The 17,349-nt window shown below is 51.6% G+C and overlaps 1 protein-coding gene and 1 pseudogene across 2 annotated transcripts; one reads left to right on the top strand and one right to left on the bottom strand.

The window, feature by feature from the left end:
* Positions 1 to 2,064: 2,064 nt before the first annotated feature.
* On the top strand, positions 2,065 to 17,196 carry TIMM44 (translocase of inner mitochondrial membrane 44). The gene is made up of 13 exons (XM_079116533.1): positions 2,065 to 2,205; positions 3,914 to 4,009; positions 7,721 to 7,891; positions 9,328 to 9,408; positions 10,038 to 10,187; positions 10,283 to 10,422; positions 10,716 to 10,801; positions 11,452 to 11,544; positions 11,640 to 11,764; positions 12,875 to 12,925; positions 15,263 to 15,352; positions 16,226 to 16,336; positions 16,641 to 17,196. The coding sequence occupies exons 1-13, from the start codon at positions 2,161 to 2,163 to the stop codon at positions 16,758 to 16,760; spliced, it is 1,359 nt and encodes a 452-aa protein (XP_078972659.1). The 5' UTR covers positions 2,065 to 2,160; the 3' UTR covers positions 16,761 to 17,196.
* LOC306647307 (mitochondrial import inner membrane translocase subunit Tim10-like) lies at positions 4,931 to 7,690 on the bottom strand (annotated as a pseudogene). The gene has a single exon. The product of its transcript is annotated as a mitochondrial import inner membrane translocase subunit Tim10-like (transcript).
* Positions 17,197 to 17,349: the final 153 nt, after the last annotated feature.

Genomic DNA, 17,349 nt, shown 5'->3' with positions numbered 1-17,349 from the left:
ACTCTCACTCCTCTCCATATGTTCCCCCAGCTGTCACCACTTCACCTTCTATGCACAGCAGAGATTTTTGAAAGAGTCTGTGTTCACTGTCCTTAATGTTCTCATCCTCTGCTGTGTTTAGTAACTGACTCTCCTAATAAGCAAACCAAAAAAAAAAAAAAAGAAAAAGAAAGAAAACCAAACATTTGATTTGCAATGTTTGCCAATTCCTGTGATGTAAATACTCCCACTGTGATTGATTCCACTACTAATAAAGCACATTCAAGAACTGTGAAGAGATGCAGCTGCACATATCATGTTTTCAGCATACAGATACAACATATGACCATGCCTTGCGGAATGAGGGGACACATTAGCCGATGTCGTTGCTGTGAACAACAGAATGCATTTACGCAAGCCCAGGTGGTTAGGTGTCACTCAACTTGGCCTCTCGATGTGATCAAGAGCTTGATGAACATGAGACGTATGAGCCTGCTGCTTGTGTGACATGGCCAACCGTTTTCCAGTGAACTGTTTTATTTATTTATTTATTTGGTACCAGGGATTGAACTCATGGGCACTTGACCACTGAGTCACATCCCCAACTCTATTTTGTGTTTTCTTGAGAGACAGGGTCTCAGTGAGTTGCTCAGCACCTTGCTTTTGCTGAGGCTGGCTTTGAACTCGCAATCCTCCTGCCGCAGCCTCCCAAACCATTGGAATTACAGGTGTGTGATTTTTTTGCCATGCTGGGAATTGAATCCTGTGGCTCCCACTATGCTTGGCAAGTGCTCTACCACTGAGCTACATCCCCAGCCCCTTTTATTTTATTTTGAACCAGAGACTTGCTAAATTGCTGAAGTTGGTCTCTAATTTGTGATCCTTCTGCCTCAACTTCCCAATGAACTGGGATTCAATAAACATTTTAATAAGAAGAGGAGTACACTTCGAAATAACAAAAGTATAGTAATACATAAATCAATAAATAGTCATTTATTATCATTTTCAAGTATTATGTACTGTACACAAATGTATGTGCTATACTTTTAAACAATCGGCAGCACAGTAGGGTGAGTAATGTATTGGGCTTTTATGACAGCTACAATGTCATGAGGTGATACAATTACAATGTCTTTATAATTTTATGGGGCCACGGTTTGTCATATATATGGTCTGTCCATGATTGAGTGGCAGTATGTGGCCCAGGACTACATGTCAATAACCTCATGAGAGCAGAGATAGTAACATGTAGTAAAATAATCAGGAAGTGATGAATTTGAGAATAGAGCCTCATGGTAGGAAGCTGCCTCTTTTTCAAGGAACCGAGTCCCATAAGTCCATATCACAGGTTGATAATGCAGAAGGCTTCAAACAGGACAACCAAGCAACTCACATTCTCTCCCCCAAGGCCTCATCCCCCCTCCTCCCCAGCCAAAGATCGAACGGCCATGTCAGCGTACCGCCACTTGATGGCGGCATTCTCCAAGTGAAAACCAAACTTCGGGGCAAGACCAGCCCAGCCAGGTCTCGCTTCCTTCTGCGCTGGGTCAGAACCAGCAGGAAGTCTTCTCAAAGTGCTGTACAAGAGCGAGCTCTTCGCTCCTCGTTCTTGGAGCAACTCGTTTGCCGGTCTATCAGTCCCTGTCAGTCAATCATTGTCATGGAGAGCCAGAGCCAATCAACCTTGATCTGGTCCGCCGGACAGTCAGCCAGAGTCCAGTTAAATCCCTCCTCGCCGACCGCCGACCCCGAGACAGTCCCTCCACCTACTAGACCCTTAAGCGATCCTGACTCAATCCATGCCCGCAGGCTCCGCCCCCTCGCGATCTCGCCCAACCACAGGTCTGCACTTCACAGGAGTGCCCGCCCCTTGAGCTTCCTGTGAGGCCACCCACATTCGGTCACATGACGTGCCGGGCTCTTCCAAATTCCTGCCCTATCAGAGGACAAGCTCTCTAGAAATTCCCCGGCCCTCATAGGCCCCGCCCCTACCACGGACCTTTCGCTCCCTCGCAGGAGTTCTCTCTCCGCCCTCCAGTACGTCATACCCTGTCAGAGAGCTCTCCCTCTGTGAAGCCCCGCCCACCAGGCCGGCTTTTCTCAGGTCCGCTTGCACTAGGCAGACGCGGCGGATGACGCCGTCGGGCCGCGCCGCGAGAAGGTCACACGGGATCTTCCAACATGGCGGCGGCGGCGTTGCGGGGTTGCTGGTGCCGCTGTCCGCGGGTGAGCAGACGTGCGGGGCTGGCGAGTGGGTTTAGGGGGCTCTGGGTGCGCAGCCTCCGAGACTTCCTCCTCCTCAGGCCCTTGGCTCCCGCGGCCCTTCCCGTGGGCTCTACGGGAAGCTTGGGGTTGGGTCTTTGGGCTAGCTGAGGCCCGGGCAGAGAGCATGTAGCGAGGCCTGAGGGTGGGGACCGAGCTCACCGGGCTGGGGGCGGCTGTGCGCGGAGCCTGGAATGGAGCTAGTTCTCTCACTTGCTCTTCAGACTCCATCTGCACGGGGAAGTGAAGGGTGGTCCGAGTGGCAGTGCCCCTTGGAGAAAAAGCCAGGTGAAAGCAAAGAAAGTGACATTCACAGCTCGCGTTTAAATGCCAGGTCCTCTGCCGAGGGCATTTCCAGCATCGCTTCTCCTAACGCCCAGCGTGGAAGTGCGGGACTTAATTCTCGCCCTAAGAGCTAAGAGCTCTTGGGTCCATAGGGCGGTGGGAATCAGGGCTTGTAATGCACACTCAGAAGATACCTGTTTGATTAGTCGAAGGAACCAGAAGCTCGGAGGGGTTAAGCCACCTGTCCACAGCCCTAGAACTAGTAGGTGACTGACCTGGTCCAAAACCCGATCAGCCTGAATCCAGAGCCTTGGATTAAGAGGAAGGAAAATATTTCACAAGAAGCTGAATGTCAAGATGAAAGATGTCTTTGAATCAGTACTGATTTCTCCTTAGAGGTTGTATTTACACGTGTTTGGATTTGGGCAAATTCGAGGTTAGGTGAAACTAACCTCAGGTTCATCCTAGCATGAGAGACCTCTCCTAGATTAGATTACCTCGTCTTTTACCTCATAGGATTGCTCGTGTTAGTGCTTCCAGAATCAGTGGGTGTAGACATACAGAGAAGTAAAGCAAGTTACTTACATTTCCACGAGTTATCCTTGACTAACCATAGGCAATAGTGGTACCTATGTGAATTTGGGATATTGCTGATGGTTCCTACAGCTGGTAGACAGGAGACAGAAAGAAAAGGCCCAGGAAATAGAAGAGTGGTTCTGTTAGGTCGTTTGACTATAGTGTACTAGGCTCCAGTACTAGATGTTAGAGTGCAGAGTAGAATAGGATCCAGTTTAACATTCATCATTTGGTAAGAGAAGAAGTAGCCTTTCACATGAAGTTATCTGGGTTTTTGCCCAGAATGACTCCCCTAAATTGCTCTACTTGCAGTCCAACTTTTGACCAGGACATTGCAGGTTTATTTCAGCATTATCTGTGGAGCAGTAAGTTATGGGTTTGCCTCTGAAAGTCCAGGTCTTTTGTCTTTGGAGGCTAGCAAAAGTGGGGTGAGCTTATTAGAGAAGACTGCTTGCCACTGGCATAGGGGTTTAGCATATCCACTTTCAGACTAAGGTATTAAGTTGTACTGGTATATTTAGCCTTTTTCCCCACAGGTCAACATTTCCTGGGACCTGCTGATCCCCAACCCCCACTTCCTAGTTTCAGAGGCAGGAATAGGCCTTGGAAGTGCAGATGCAGCATTTTCTCTTTCCATCAGATTTGTTTGGCTTGTCAGACTTAGGAAGGTTGCAGATTGTCTAGCATACAGCAAACATGCAGTCAAAATTGGCAAATGTGTTGCAGGTGACTCCTGCATTTTTGAGTGGTCTGCTTACTTTCCAGTCAGCCTCTTGTTTGAATGGACCTTTCTCTTTTCTCTCCCAATTAGAGATGCCTTGGCAGTGGAATCCAGTTTCTTTCCAGCCACAACCTACCCCATGGATCAGCCTACCAGATATGCCGGCCAGGTGGAGAGCTGCCACTGGTGAGTGGCATCCTGGGTCTGAAAAGTTGGACTTGTTGGCAGGGGAGAGAGGAGAGGTTGCAAGGTTGCTCATGCTTCTAGGGGTATCTCAAGGGTGTGGCTGTGTGCCCAGGTTCTTTGGAGTTACAGAGTCCAGTGTGCTAGATCTTCTCAGTTTGCCAGGAAGTGCTTGGGCACTCTCACCTCACAGTAGCATATCGAGTGCTCTGATGATGAGAGAAGGCCCCTGTATTGTGCCAGATTCTTTCTCCTTGTTGCTTCTGGGTTCCTCACCAAGCATAATTGTCCCATTTTTTGGGAAACAGCCCTTTAGGCATCAAAACAGAGTCACTCTGTTGTTCCTGGGCTTTGCCCACATCACTCCTCTTCAACCCTGCTTCTGTTAGTGTCACAACTGTGAGACTGGAAGCCCCCAAATTGTATGGTTGGGCAACCCACATTCTCTTCTTGCATCCAAGGCCTTGGCTCAGCTACTTCCTTGCAGGCAGTTAATTACCTCCCTGATCCTGTTCTAGAACTGTTGCAGAAAGCCCCATGATTCTTTTCTTTATTGTGTAGTTCCCTATACCCACAGTTTGCAGCCCCAGAATATGCAAACAGTCTGGTGCAAGGTAGCACAATCCCTGAAGGTCCTAGGACCTGTGCTTCCCTTGGAGAAAGGCTTGGATGGGAGTGGGGGTGCAGTCTACCAACCAGAGGCCTGGCCAGCCCTCCTAAGGAGCAGCACCAGGCTGGGTGCTGCTTTCTTTTTTGGCTTGATAAAAGGCCAGGGAGGCAGTCAACTTTGTTGAGAAAGTAGTCCCTCAGCTATTGTGGCATATCCAATATGTGGTGACCACACCTGGTGACTTCCGTTTCTTGATTCTCTGAAATCACCTTTTTTTTTTTTTTTTTTTGGTCAACAAACTTTCTTTAACACACACACACACACACACACACACACACAGAGTCACATACCAATGTAACAAATATCCTGTCCATAAGACAGCTCTACCACACTCAGGGCTTCTGGAGAGAGAGCCTAGGCCTGACAGTCTTCACATGACACCCAATACAGGGCATTTTTATTAAACAAGTTGGGAGGAGCAAGGCGCACCCCAGGTGTGTGCTGTCTGGGACCTCATGCAGGACCAGAGCTCTGCTGCACCCTCTTCATCAGCTCTTCATCCTGCATGGACAGCTCTTGTCAACTTTTTGCCCATCTGTTCATGGATGTTCAGGTACTTGGAGACACATTGGTTCAGGCATACAGACTCGCCCTTGGACAGTTCTGCTTCCTTGTAGTGGGGAGGCACACATTTCCAGTGGCAGGCACTGGTCATTCTGTTGTGCATGTCTGCCATCATCTCCACCTCTAGCTCTGCTGCCAGCTGTTGGGCCCTTAGTGGATCCATCTCAGCCAAGCACCATGCAGAGAACCTCCTCCTGGTCTTATAGTCCATAGCCTGGTGCCAGACACAGTGCCCCCCACGTTGCCAATTCAAGCAAATATTAGAAACTTGATGGGTGCCCAAGTAGATCATGGCAGAAGCATCTGAAATCACTTTTTAAGCCTTTTTTTTTTTTTTTTTTTTTTTTTAAGCCCTCTTGTAGCTATACATGTAGCAAAGCAGAATTGAACTCTAGCTTCAACCTGAAGTGTGTGTCCTGGAGTAGTATGTGGCATTGGCTCCTGTATTTGGAGAGAACCCAAGCTGCACCTTGGGTTCTCTCCCAGCGTCCCTTGTGTCTGCACCTGGATGTGTTGGGTTTTCCCAAGACGCAGGCTCTCTGTGATTCTTTTCCTGTGGGCTAAGAAAGGAGGTTCATGCTGGTCACCAGGCTCTGGGTGACATGAATGAGAACTAGGTACCAGAAGTGGCCAGAGTTTTTCTAGAGGGGCCAGGAGGAGTCGCAGACTTGTGCTGAATCTTTTGGGATTGGGGCCTATGGAGTCCCTTCAGATTTATCCCCGGGACCAAAATCCCTTTGGTGTTGACATCTGCCCTTGGGTTCATGTAAGGGTATCTGAATGCCCATGAGGACCTAGCCTAGCCCATTTTTTGTCCTGTTTCTTCTGTTGAGGAAGGAGCCTGTGTTTTTGTTTTGCCTTTAATAGACTTTATTTTAAAGCAGTGTTAGGTTTATAAAAAAACTGAACGAAGTATGGAGAGTTTCCATCTAACCCCTCCTCCTAATCTGGGCACACTGTTTGCCCTGTTATTCTCATCTAGTATGTGGGGGACATCTGTCACAATTGATAAGCTAGTATTGTTACGTTGTTATTTACTGAAGTCTGTAATTTACCTTTGGGTTTTTTGTTTTGTTTTGTTTTGTTTGTTTTTTTGGCACTGGGGATTGAACCCAGGGGTGCGCTACCACTACGTCCCCATTCTCTTTTATGTTATTTTGAGATAGGGTCTTGCTAAATTGAGGGCTTTGCTAAGTGATCCTCCTGTCTCAGTCTGTCAAGTCGCTAGGATTACAGGTGTGTGCTACCATGCCTGACTGGAATCACTTTTGTGTTGTACGTTATGTGGCTCCTGACAAATGGATAATGCCACATGACCATCATTATACCATGACATGTATCCAAATTCATACATAATAGTTTCACTCCCAAAGATCCTCTGTGCTCTACCTGTTCATCACTCCTTCCTGCAATAGCCACTGATCAGTTTTTACCGTCTCGATAGCTTTTCCTTTTCCAGAGTTTTGTAGAGTTGGAATTATGCAGTCTGGAGCCTTTTCAGATTGACTTAACACTTACATACATTTCAGGTTTCCTCATGGCTCGAGAGGTTATTTCTCAGTATTCCTTTGTTGGATGCACAGTTTCCCTTGGTATCTGCAGAGGATTGGTTCCACAACCCACTATGGATATCAGAATCTGAGGAGGCTCAATGAAATGGCATAATATTTGCATAGAATCTATACAGTTCTCCCCTAGACTGTAAATCATCTCTAAATGACTTAAAATAGCTAAAGAAGTAATTGCTGTGGACGTAGCATTTATTTATGGAATAATGAAAAGGAAAAAGTCTGTACATGTTCAGTACAGATGCAGTTTCTGGGGATTAAACCGAGGGGTGTTCTACCACTGAGCTGTATCACCAGCTCTTTTTATTTTATTGTTTTAAGACAGGTTCTGGCTAAGTTGCCTGAGCTGGTTTTGAACTTGTGATCTTTCTGCTTCAGCTTCCCCAGTCTCTGGGATCATAGGCATGTGCCACTGCACCCAGCTTCTTTTTAAAAATATTTTTATCTGTGTTTGGTTGAATTCCAGGATGTAGAACCTGTGAGTACAAAGGGCTATCATCAGGTGCTTTTTAATTCGTCTTTTATTAGTAAAAGAGAGAGGGACTGGGGATGTGGCTCAGTGGTAGAGTGTCTTCCTGACATGTGCAAGGCCCTGGATTTGATCACCAGCACCACAAAAAGGAGAGAAATAGATAGTTATTTTTTTTTTTTTTTTAATATTTTTAGTTGTAGATGGTCACAATACCTTTATTTTATTTTAATTTTTAAAATTTTTTATTTGGTGCTGAGAATTGAACCCAGTACCTCACATGTGTGAGGCAAGTGCTGTACCACTGAGCTACAGCCCCAGCCCAGGGATTCATTTTTGAACCTGAATTAATAAGAAATATTTAGACTCTCTCACAGTCCTTCAGTGGTTACTGGGTATTTCTGTATGTGTTCTTCCAGTCTTTCTTTTATATTTTTTTCTAGACCAGATCATATTCTTCTGGAAACAGAAAGGGTTTTCTGTCTGGCTTGCTAGATAACATCAAACAAGAATTAGCCAAAAATAAAGAGATGAAAGAAAGTATTAAAAAATTCCGGGATGAGGCCAAGAAACTGGAAGAGTCTGATGCGCTCCAGGAAGCCAGAAGGAAATACGTGAGTCCCTTTGCTCCATAACTCCCACCCCTACACACTTATTCCCAGGGCAGGGCCAGGGTGGTTGAGGAAGGGGTTGCTTGTGAAGAGGGAGGCTGCTGCATTGAGGAGGAGCCAGAGGACAGGAGTGGGCTGCCCAGGTGTCTTGTTTCTGCAAGGGTTCTCTACAGGACAGAGTGTGTCATTGTGGGGTGTAGCTTAGTGGTAGAGTGTGTGCTTAACATGCAGGAGGCCTGGGTTCCATCCCTGGCAACACACAAACACACACACGGTCCACAGATCATCAGCATCAGCTTCTCCTGGGAACTGAGACACTCAGGGTCTTACTCTTCTAACCTGCCGGGTCAGTATCTACGCTTGGGTGACCTATGGCACGCGAGCTCTTAGATGCACTGCTCCTGAGAGCTGCTGGTTGTGGTGGTAGAAACTGGGTGACAGTGCCAGGGTCATTATCAAGTACCACTGCTGTCTCTCCTTGAGCAGCTACCAAGCACTAGCCTAGACTAGACTCAGCAGCCTCTAATGTGTACACCATGTAGAGGCTTTGCAGGAAGGACAGCATATCCATCCCATCTTAAAGGTGAGTGACTGGGGATGTGGCACAGTGGTCAAGTGCCCCTGAGTTCAATCCCTGGTACCCACCCAGCTCTCCCTCAAAAAAAAAAAAAAAAAAAAAAAAAAAAAAAAAAGAGTGCCTGAGCCTCAGGTCACTTGGTAGTTTATTCTTTTTGGGGGGATGGGTGGTGCCAGGAATTGAACCCAAAGGTGCTTAACCACTGAGCCACATCCCCAACCCTGTTTGTGTTTTTGTATTTGGAGATAGGGTCTCACTGAGTTTCTTAGGTCCTTGCTAAGTTGCTGAGGCTGACCTTGAACTTGCGATCCTCCTGCGTCAGCCTCAAGTTGCTGGGTTTACAAGCGAGTGCCACCGCCTCTGACTTGGCATTTTATTCTATTGACCCTAACAGGCCATGGAAGAGGCCTTTTCCCTGAGTGTCCCCAAGTTGCTCATTAGGATGGAATGCCTTGCTGTGTGTTCAACTTGATGGCAAGGAGCGGGTGATTTGGGGACATCGGGCTGAGGTTGGGGAAGGTGGCCAGGGTGGGAGGCAGAGTGAGATAAGAATCAAGCCAAGAGCTGCCACCCAAGGTAACACTGCTGCTGAGTGAATAGGGGACCACCTCCTGCCACCCAGAGGAAGAACTGGTCCTGGGGCACCCAGGCTCAGGAGGTAGCTGCCAGGTGGCCCTAGCCTGCGGTCTTTGGCAAGGATCCTGCAGCTTCTGAGACACCAGCCCAGCTGTGGGCTGTGAGGAACCTGTAGGAGGGGACTTTGGGGAGTTTGGGCTACAGAGAAAGTGCCTCCTGGGACTTCTGGTTATAAGGTAGAGCTCACTTGTACAGGAACTAAAAGCAGCGACGTTCTTTACTGTAGAAAACCATTGAGTCGGAGACCGTGCGTACCAGCGAGGCAATAAAGAAGAAGCTGGGGGAGCTGACGGGGACAGTGAAGGAGGTAATGGGCAGGTGTGGCTGGGAACCCTCTGGGGTCACAGTAACCATGAGCCCTGGTGGGTTGTTGACAGCAGGGGGAGTAGACTCTTGGGCTGACCTGCAGTGGTGGGGTAGGTGTGGGGGGACCATGTGTGCAGCCACACTGTCCAGGAGCCTCTCGAGATGAGGTGGGACTGTGGCCCACCTGCAGAGTGGCTAGCTGCCAAGTCAGTGCCTGAGACTAGTGAGAATAAGAAAAAATGAGGGTTTTTGTTCTTCCTGGCCAAAAATAGAAAGTGGGGGGGTGCCGTATCCTCATTTAAGCGGGGGAGGTGGGTGTGAGACCTGGAGGGGCGGCCTGGGTGCAGGTCTGGGACCCTGCATCGGGCACCTTCACTGCCACTCACCCCACACTGCTTTTCCTTAGAATCCCTGTTGCTGGGTGGTTCTTGCTCCCTGGGGGACTCCTACCTATTTTGGGGAGAGGCCAGTAAATCCAGTATTCGGTGTGGAGCCCAGGGGTTCAGCATCCCAGGAATTGAATGCAGTATATTCTGGAGTATGTGCCATTGGTCTTAGCTCCAAGTGACGGACCCATCAGGCCTGGGTGGGTGCTATGTGAATGCCCACCCCCTCTGTCTGTGTCAGTAGAGTCTTGACGAAGTCAGCAAGAGTGACCTTGGCCGGAAGATCAAGGAGGGGATGGAAGAAGCCGCCAAGACGGCCAAGCAGTCTGCTGAGTCTGTGTCCAAGGGAGGGGAGAAGCTGGGTAAGACGGCGGCCTTCAAGGCCCTGTCCCAGGTGAGTGGAGCTGGGTCAGGCAGCGTGGTGCAGAGGTGGAGTCGGGGTGGGGCTGGCGGCCACCCAGGTATTCAGAGTCTGCTGCCCTCCCCCAGGGGGTGGAGTCTGTGAAGAAGGAGATCGATGAGAGTGTGCTGGGGCAGACGGGGCCTTACCGCAAGCCTGAGCGGCTGAGGAAGAGGACAGAGTTTGCAGGAGAGAAGTTCAAAGAAGAGAAAGTCTTTGAGCCCAATGAGTAGGTCCCAGACTGCCCCTCACTGCCATCCTCAGGACCTTGCCCTGTGGTCAGCCCAAGGGCCCACGGGAGGCTCCTGCCTAAGGCCTCCTCGCTGCTTGGGCTTTCTGTTCCCTCTAGAGAACTGGAGGGAGCCAGAAGGGTGGGACAAGGGGCGTGAGAGGGCAGGAGGTGAGGGTGGAGTCATTGCAGCCATGGGCTTGGGGTTGTCCTCTGCTGTCCCTCCTGTGGCAAAGGGGGGGCCCAATAGTGCCAGGGCTGCAGCTCATGCCAGCTGTCCCCATCTTGGCCAGGGAAGCTCTGGGAGTTGTGCTGCACAAGGACTCCAAGTGGTACCAGCAGTGGAAGGACTTCAAAGACAACAACGTGGTGTTCAATCGTGAGTACGCCATCCTGTCAAATTCTGGCTAGGAGATACGCACGGACACTGACTGGGCAGTGCCACTCTGGCCACTGAACAGATTCCCATTTTGTAGAAAAGGAGACAGTTTAGAAAGGGCCGGTCACCTTTAGGAGGCCACCTGATGGTTCAGTTGTAGATTCTGCTACCAAGATGCCAGGCAATCGCTCCCTCATGGAACGGTCAGGACAGCAGGAGCCCTGGTGCTTTCAGAGGTCAGGGCCAGCCCAGGGTCCCATGGCAGCCACTGGGGCTGGAGTTGCCTTGTACTGGACATGGGATTTCCCAGGTGCTGAGCCAGAGAGCCAACAGGCCACTTGCCCCGGTTCCTTGTCTTGGGAGGACCACTAGAGGCCTCTGTTTCCTTTGTAGTGGAAGCCACAGCCAGCTGGGGTGGCACCTCATAACTTGCACAGCCCCACTAGGGCCCCGGCCGAGGGTCTCCATGACCTCGCCAGGTAGGTCAGCAGGCAGCAGTCCTGTGCACACATGAGGAGGCAGGCTTAGGGATCCCCTCTGGGGCACAGTCGTGTTGAGGGTGGGCCTCACAGGGGCTTCAAGGGGTACCCAGAGGCTGTGGAGTTGGACGTCGTTGTGGAAGGGGCCCTCCTCAACCCCATTCCCCACAGGGTTCTTTGAGATGAAGATGAAGTATGATGAGAGCGACAACGTGCTCATCCGGGCATCCCGGGCCCTGACTGACAAGGTCACTGACCTGCTGGGTGAGTGCTGTGGTGCAGGAAGGGTCCTGTGCACCCTGACGGGCAGTGGCAAGGGAACCAGGGCCCGGACTCATCCAAGGCTTCCGTTCCCATAGGAGGTCTGTTTTCCAAGACAGAAATGTCGGAGGTGCTCACAGAGATCCTGCGGGTGGACCCAGCCTTCGACAAGGACCGGTTTTTGCAGCAGTGCGAGAATGACATTATCCCCAACGTCCTGGAGGTGCTCGCCAAGCCCAGCAGGGCCCCTCCCAGCGTGGCTGGTTCTCTGGCACACTTCTTCCACCCAGGCAGCACCCTGGGTTCAAATCCAGTGTCCCCCAGGGGAGTGTGGCTGCTGGAACTGTCTTCTGGGCAGATACTTCCAGACTCCTCTTTGGCTGCAGCTGCCCCTCAGGCTGTGCCCTCTGCCTTGCCCAGGGTGCAGATGCCTAACTTCACACAGTCTAGACAGGGGTCTCAGAAGAGGGCTTGACCCTTACCCATGGTCCACACTGCTCCTGCCGTGGTGACTGTTGGGGGTCTGGCCTGCCCAGAGCGTGGCTGCTGCAGGAATGGGTCCTCTTCCTCTTCTATGGTCAGGCAGCCACCCTGCCTCCCCGTGCCCTGCCCTGTGCCTCCTGGTGTCATTTCCCTCCTCCCGGCCTGAGCTGTTCCTCACAGGTGCCTGGGAGTGGCCTTCCAGGGGTCAGGGAGATGCAGGGAGCTGCTGCACTCATTCTCTGACTGAGGGTGCCCCTGCCACACCTGTAGCCTGGGGACTTTTCCTGGGCCTTGTCTCTGGTGATCCCAGAATCCACATTTAGCCCCTCTTGTTCCCACTTTGGTCTGTGAGTGGGGAGGGGGTGCGTTGCTGAAGTCAGACTGCAGCCACCTGCCAGCCAAGGCCAGGTGTCTTGTCTCTGCCTCTTTGTAGCCCCCCAGTGTGGCAGGAGCCTGGGCAGCCCCCACCCAGGCAGACCAGGCTTTCTTCAGGCCTATAGTGGGGCCACAGGAAGTCCCTCTGTCCCCTTGTCCTTACCACCTAGGCAGGGCTGGGAGGAGCGGAATGAGAGAGTCCCAAGAGCAGCAGCTACAGCACGGCAGTTCTCTTGGGGTGCTGGGCCTCTGCTTGGCTCCTTCCTGCCCCCTCCCCTCTCCTGGCACTTCTCTGGGTCTAGTCAGGACTAGACCCAGCCTTATCCCCAGGTTCCTGTGGATGCTTATTCTCTAACCCACAGTCTGAGGGACCAGGGATCTTTGAGGAAAGGCCCCACCAGGGAATGTTCTCTAGAGTTCTGCCTCAAAAGCCCACTTACTTTTTCACACTTATTTTTTTCTTTTCCCTTTTTAGGCCATGATTTCTGGAGAGCTCGACATTCTCAAAGATTGGTGCTATGAAGCTGTGAGTACTGTTTTTTTCTTTCTCTTTTTCTGCCAAAAAAAAAATACCGGAAGGGCTAGATGTGCCTCAGGGGTAGAATGCTTACCTAGAGAGCCCCTGGGTTCCATGCCCAGTTCCTGCGGCCCCCGAAAGAGGCCATGTGTGAAGGTGGTCTGCTTAGGTGGCTCAGGGATAAAACAGCAGGACAGGCCCTGGCTCTGGTGGGGGAGGAGTCTGTGTCAGACGCTTGGCTGGCACAGAGCCCACAGCCAGCCCCCATCTCAGCAAATGTGTCTGTGCCCATGAGCGTCACATCAGATATGCCTGCCTCGTGCAGATTCCCACAGCCAGCCCCTCCATCCCTTCCTCTGCACATCTGTGCCCGTGGGTGCCAGGTCCTCTGCATGCAGACAGAAGCTCCTCAGAAAGGGTCCCTCCTACTCAGTGCCAAGGGACAACCTGAGGTCACAGTGCTGCCAGTTTTCCTGGGCCTCCTGCCCACCCCCTCATCTTAAAATAATTCTGATTAAGGGCCGAGCATGGTGGTGCACACCTGTCATCCAGCTACTTTGTAGGCTGAGGCAGGAAGATCTCAAGTTGGAGGTCAACTCCAGCAACTTGGCGAGACCCTGTCTCAAAACATAAGAAGGTCTGGGATGTGGTTCAGTGGTAGAGTGCCATTGGGTTCAGTTCCCCATACCCCCCTGCCAAAAAAAAAGAAGGGCTGCGGATGCAACTCAGAATATCAGAGGTAGAACACCCCTATGTTCAAGCCCTGATACCACAAAAAAAATGTTTTATTAAAGAGAGCCATAATTAATTGAGCATCTTTTCCTGCTTTTCCTGCTCTGGTCAGGTGACTTTAAAGATATGATGCAGGACCCCAGGACCAAGATGGCCTGGGGTACAGACAGGGCCAGGGGTCAGGCAGAAGGTGAAAAAGGTCAAATACCCCTGGGGTACAGACACCAAATGTTCCCTTGGCACTCCTGAGTCCCACACATGGTGTGGCACGTGCCTGACTACCCTGGCTCACCTGTCCCCTAAGCCAAACTTTGTCACCACACCTACCTCATTGGGGTGCAAGGGCACACTGCCAACCCAGATGTACAGAGTACCCAGCTGATCCGTAGGCTGTTCCTAAAAGATCTTGAAACACAGATCAAAACAAAGTGTTCACAGACTTACCGCCCAGGGAGGAGCAGCATGTCCTGACAAGGCCCTGCTGCTGCCCAGAGTCTGGGGCTCAGGGTCCTGGGACCACCATCAGAGTCGGTGCAGGGAGGCCAGGCAGGCATCCCCTGGAGCACCCCCTGTCCACCTGCTCTTGGCAGCTTCCCCATGTGGGCGGAGCTCCCAGCTCCCCCTGCTCAGGCCACCTTGCCTTGCCCTGCTCGCTCTCCCTGAGCTGCCTCTCTGCCATATGTCTTGTTTCTCCTCCCAGCTTCTTTGAAGCAATTCAGTCTATTTTTTGGCTCATTCTATTCTGTACCCTGCTCACAAACAACTTGGAAAAAGCAGAAGATTCTGTCAGGTTTTCCTTTTAAATACTCCCCTGCATGGTGACTAATCCAGCAGGCATTTATGAGTTGTGGGTTCTCTTTTTTTTTTTTTTTTTGTTTAATTTGGGACCATTAGGCTATGGCTGATCATCTTTGCCAGAGAGCTGCTGGTGCCCCTGGAAACACAGCTGAAGTTCTAGCTGCTCGCATCGAGGTGTTTTTGAAATGTCATCTCTAAGAAGCCCAACAAGCTGGATTGGCACTATTTTTTTTTTTTTTTCTTTTAGAGGATCATTTATTTCCATAAAAAGTAGATGCCTTCAGAGCATCGTGCATCCTAGGTGCCTGCCCAGCCCAGAGAAGCCTCTAGTGGAAATGTCCACGGCTGCGTGTCTTGGGGGCTGTGTCGAAGTCCGGCAGCAGGCAGAGCAGTGAGGGTGTCATTTGGGACTGATCCATGAGCGAGGCTTCCTCAGGTTTAGGACAAATCCTAGAAGAGGCGCGAGGTTCCAGGCCAAGAGTCCAACGGAGGTGCATACCCAAGTGTTGAAGACCAGCCAAGGGTCCACCCCCTCGCCCTGGGAGTGCTTTGGGTTGCGTTCCAGCAGAATTACTCGTTTGCTGATTAATTGGCTTTCACTTAGGAGACTCATTCTTCCCATAATGGGAGGCAAGTGTGTGATTCAGGCCAGCAAGTGGGTGGCACCTACCTCCTCTTGGATCTATGCTCTTGGCCTCTGCTCCCACTGTCTGCTCACCCAGGCGCCAGGGTGTGTAGACCTGGCTCCGAGTGGAGCGGAGTCTGTGACCTGCCCTGGATGGCCATCCACACCAGCATGTTGGCCTCTCGTTGCAGACCTACAGTCAGCTGGCCCACCCGATCCAGCAGGCCAAGGCCCTGGGCCTCCAGTTCCATTCACGTGTCCTGGACATCGACAACATCGACGTAAGCACCTCTGAGGGTCAAGCCCGGAGGGATGGGAGCTGTGGTCCGCACAGGGAACGGCCTCATCTGGACTGGGACAATCTGTTGGTTAGCACTGACAGTGCAGGCAGGCATTTAAATGACTGCAGGGTCCCTTTCTGTACAGAACCTCCATAGTCCTGTGGCTGGGATACAGGTGGTCCCCACTTGGATGGTTTCACAGTTTTTTGCTTTGTGATGGTGCAAAAGCATACACATTTGGTAGAAACTGTACTTAGAATTTTGACTTAAAATTCCTTGTAATAACTTTATTATAAATAGGCTTCGTGTTAGAGTTTTGCCCAAATGTAGGCTAACGTAAGTGTCATGGCACGCCTAAGGCAGGCTGGGCTAGGTTAGGATGCTCAAGGTTGGGTGCCGTCTGTGTATTCAGCAATGATATTTTTTAACTTCTGATTGTTCTATCAGCATGTGACTCCATCATGCCTCCAGGAGCCCCCGTGTTCTTAGTCAGCTGGTGGGTGCTGCCCAGACATTGCACTCCTATGAGCCCCCAGTGGGCTGGTCCACCAGGTCCCCCCGATTTCCTTCCTCTGGGGAGCGGGAGTCATGCCGGAGCTAGCTCCCCCTCTCTTTCACCCTGTGGCCCTTACACACATTCACAGTCTAAGTCCTGGTCTCTGAAATTTTCTGTGGGAAGAGTCTCATGGGAAATGCCCCCCTCCCCAAAATGGGCCAGCCCTGGTCTGAGTGGCAGTGCCCAGGAGGAAGGGGCACAGTACCCTCAGCAGAAAGAGGTGTCCAGGCCTCCTTCCAGCAGAAGTTCCCGCCTCCAGGGGCAGCAGGAGGGCCAGGCCCTTCTCTGAGGCCTGCTTCCTTCTCTGTTACCTGCAGCTGGCCATGGGCAAGATGATGGAACAGGGTCCCGTGCTGATCATCACCTTCCAGGCCCAGCTGGTGATGGTGATCAGAAATTCCAAAGGCGAGGTGGTTGAGGGTGACCCGGTGAGTGGGGACCTCTAGGGGGAGGGGGTGCAGTCTTCCACATCCAAGACCCTGCCTGTGGCCACCCTGCACAGATGCTAGCTTGGAATCAGGAATTTCTGTGACTGGGTGGGAATGGGGAGAAACCCCAGGATGGGAGTTTGGGCCTGGTCATCAGAGGATGCATCAACTGCCTGATTTTACCAAGTCCTGGGCAGTGACCCATGGGGACCCAGCCCAGCACCCAGATTCCTCCTTGATCCAGTCTGTATCCTCCCCGGCCTGGCAGCAGCCCCAGCCCCTCATGCCCCATTCTGTTCCACAGGACAAGGTACTGCGCATGCTGTACATGTGGGCACTCTGCCGAGACCAGGACGAGCTCAACCCCTATGCCGCCTGGCGCCTCCTGGACATCTCTGCCTCTAGCACAGAGCAGATCCTCTGAGGAGGCAGCAATGACCAGGGTCCTTGCTGAGGCTGGATCATGTGGGTCACATACACAGGGGCACCATCCCTGGCAACTGTAGACCTCTGGGGACAAGACTGTGGTCTGTGCCCTGAGCTCAGGGCAGTTAGAAAACCAACCGGACAAGGAAGGGGTTGCCAGCTGCTGAAGTGTCTGGTGGTGGCAGATGTGCCCCACAGCTCCAGGCTGGGGCTGCTGGCAGCTTGTCACCAAGGATGTACCAGCCACATAGTGCCATGAGGCTCCTAGGAGGGGGACTCCCCCTGGGGGTGGGGAGGTGGGACAAGGGCTGCTGCTCCCCGTGGCCTGCTGGCCACACCAGCCAGGCCATTTTAGGTCTGTTTTTTATCAGTGCTCTTATTTCCTGTACATAAGCCTGAGCTTTGGAAATAATAAAACACCAAAGTGCAGAAGAGCAATTTAGATGGTCTGTGTGCTTCTCTGGGGTTGTGGGAGTGGGTGGCCGGTGGCTGGGAGCCGGCCCGCTGGTCATGGAGAGGCCAGGCGTTCAAGGTCAAGAGAAGGAACTGCAGAGAGGAGGGCTTTGCCCTGGCTGGGACCCTGCCTG

Source organism: Sciurus vulgaris, assembly GCF_902686455.1.
Source record: "Sciurus vulgaris genome assembly, chromosome: 16".
Taxonomy (NCBI): domain Eukaryota; kingdom Metazoa; phylum Chordata; class Mammalia; order Rodentia; family Sciuridae; genus Sciurus; species Sciurus vulgaris.
Note: the sequence above shows the minus strand (reverse complement) of the source record. Positions and strands in the feature narration are given on the sequence as shown.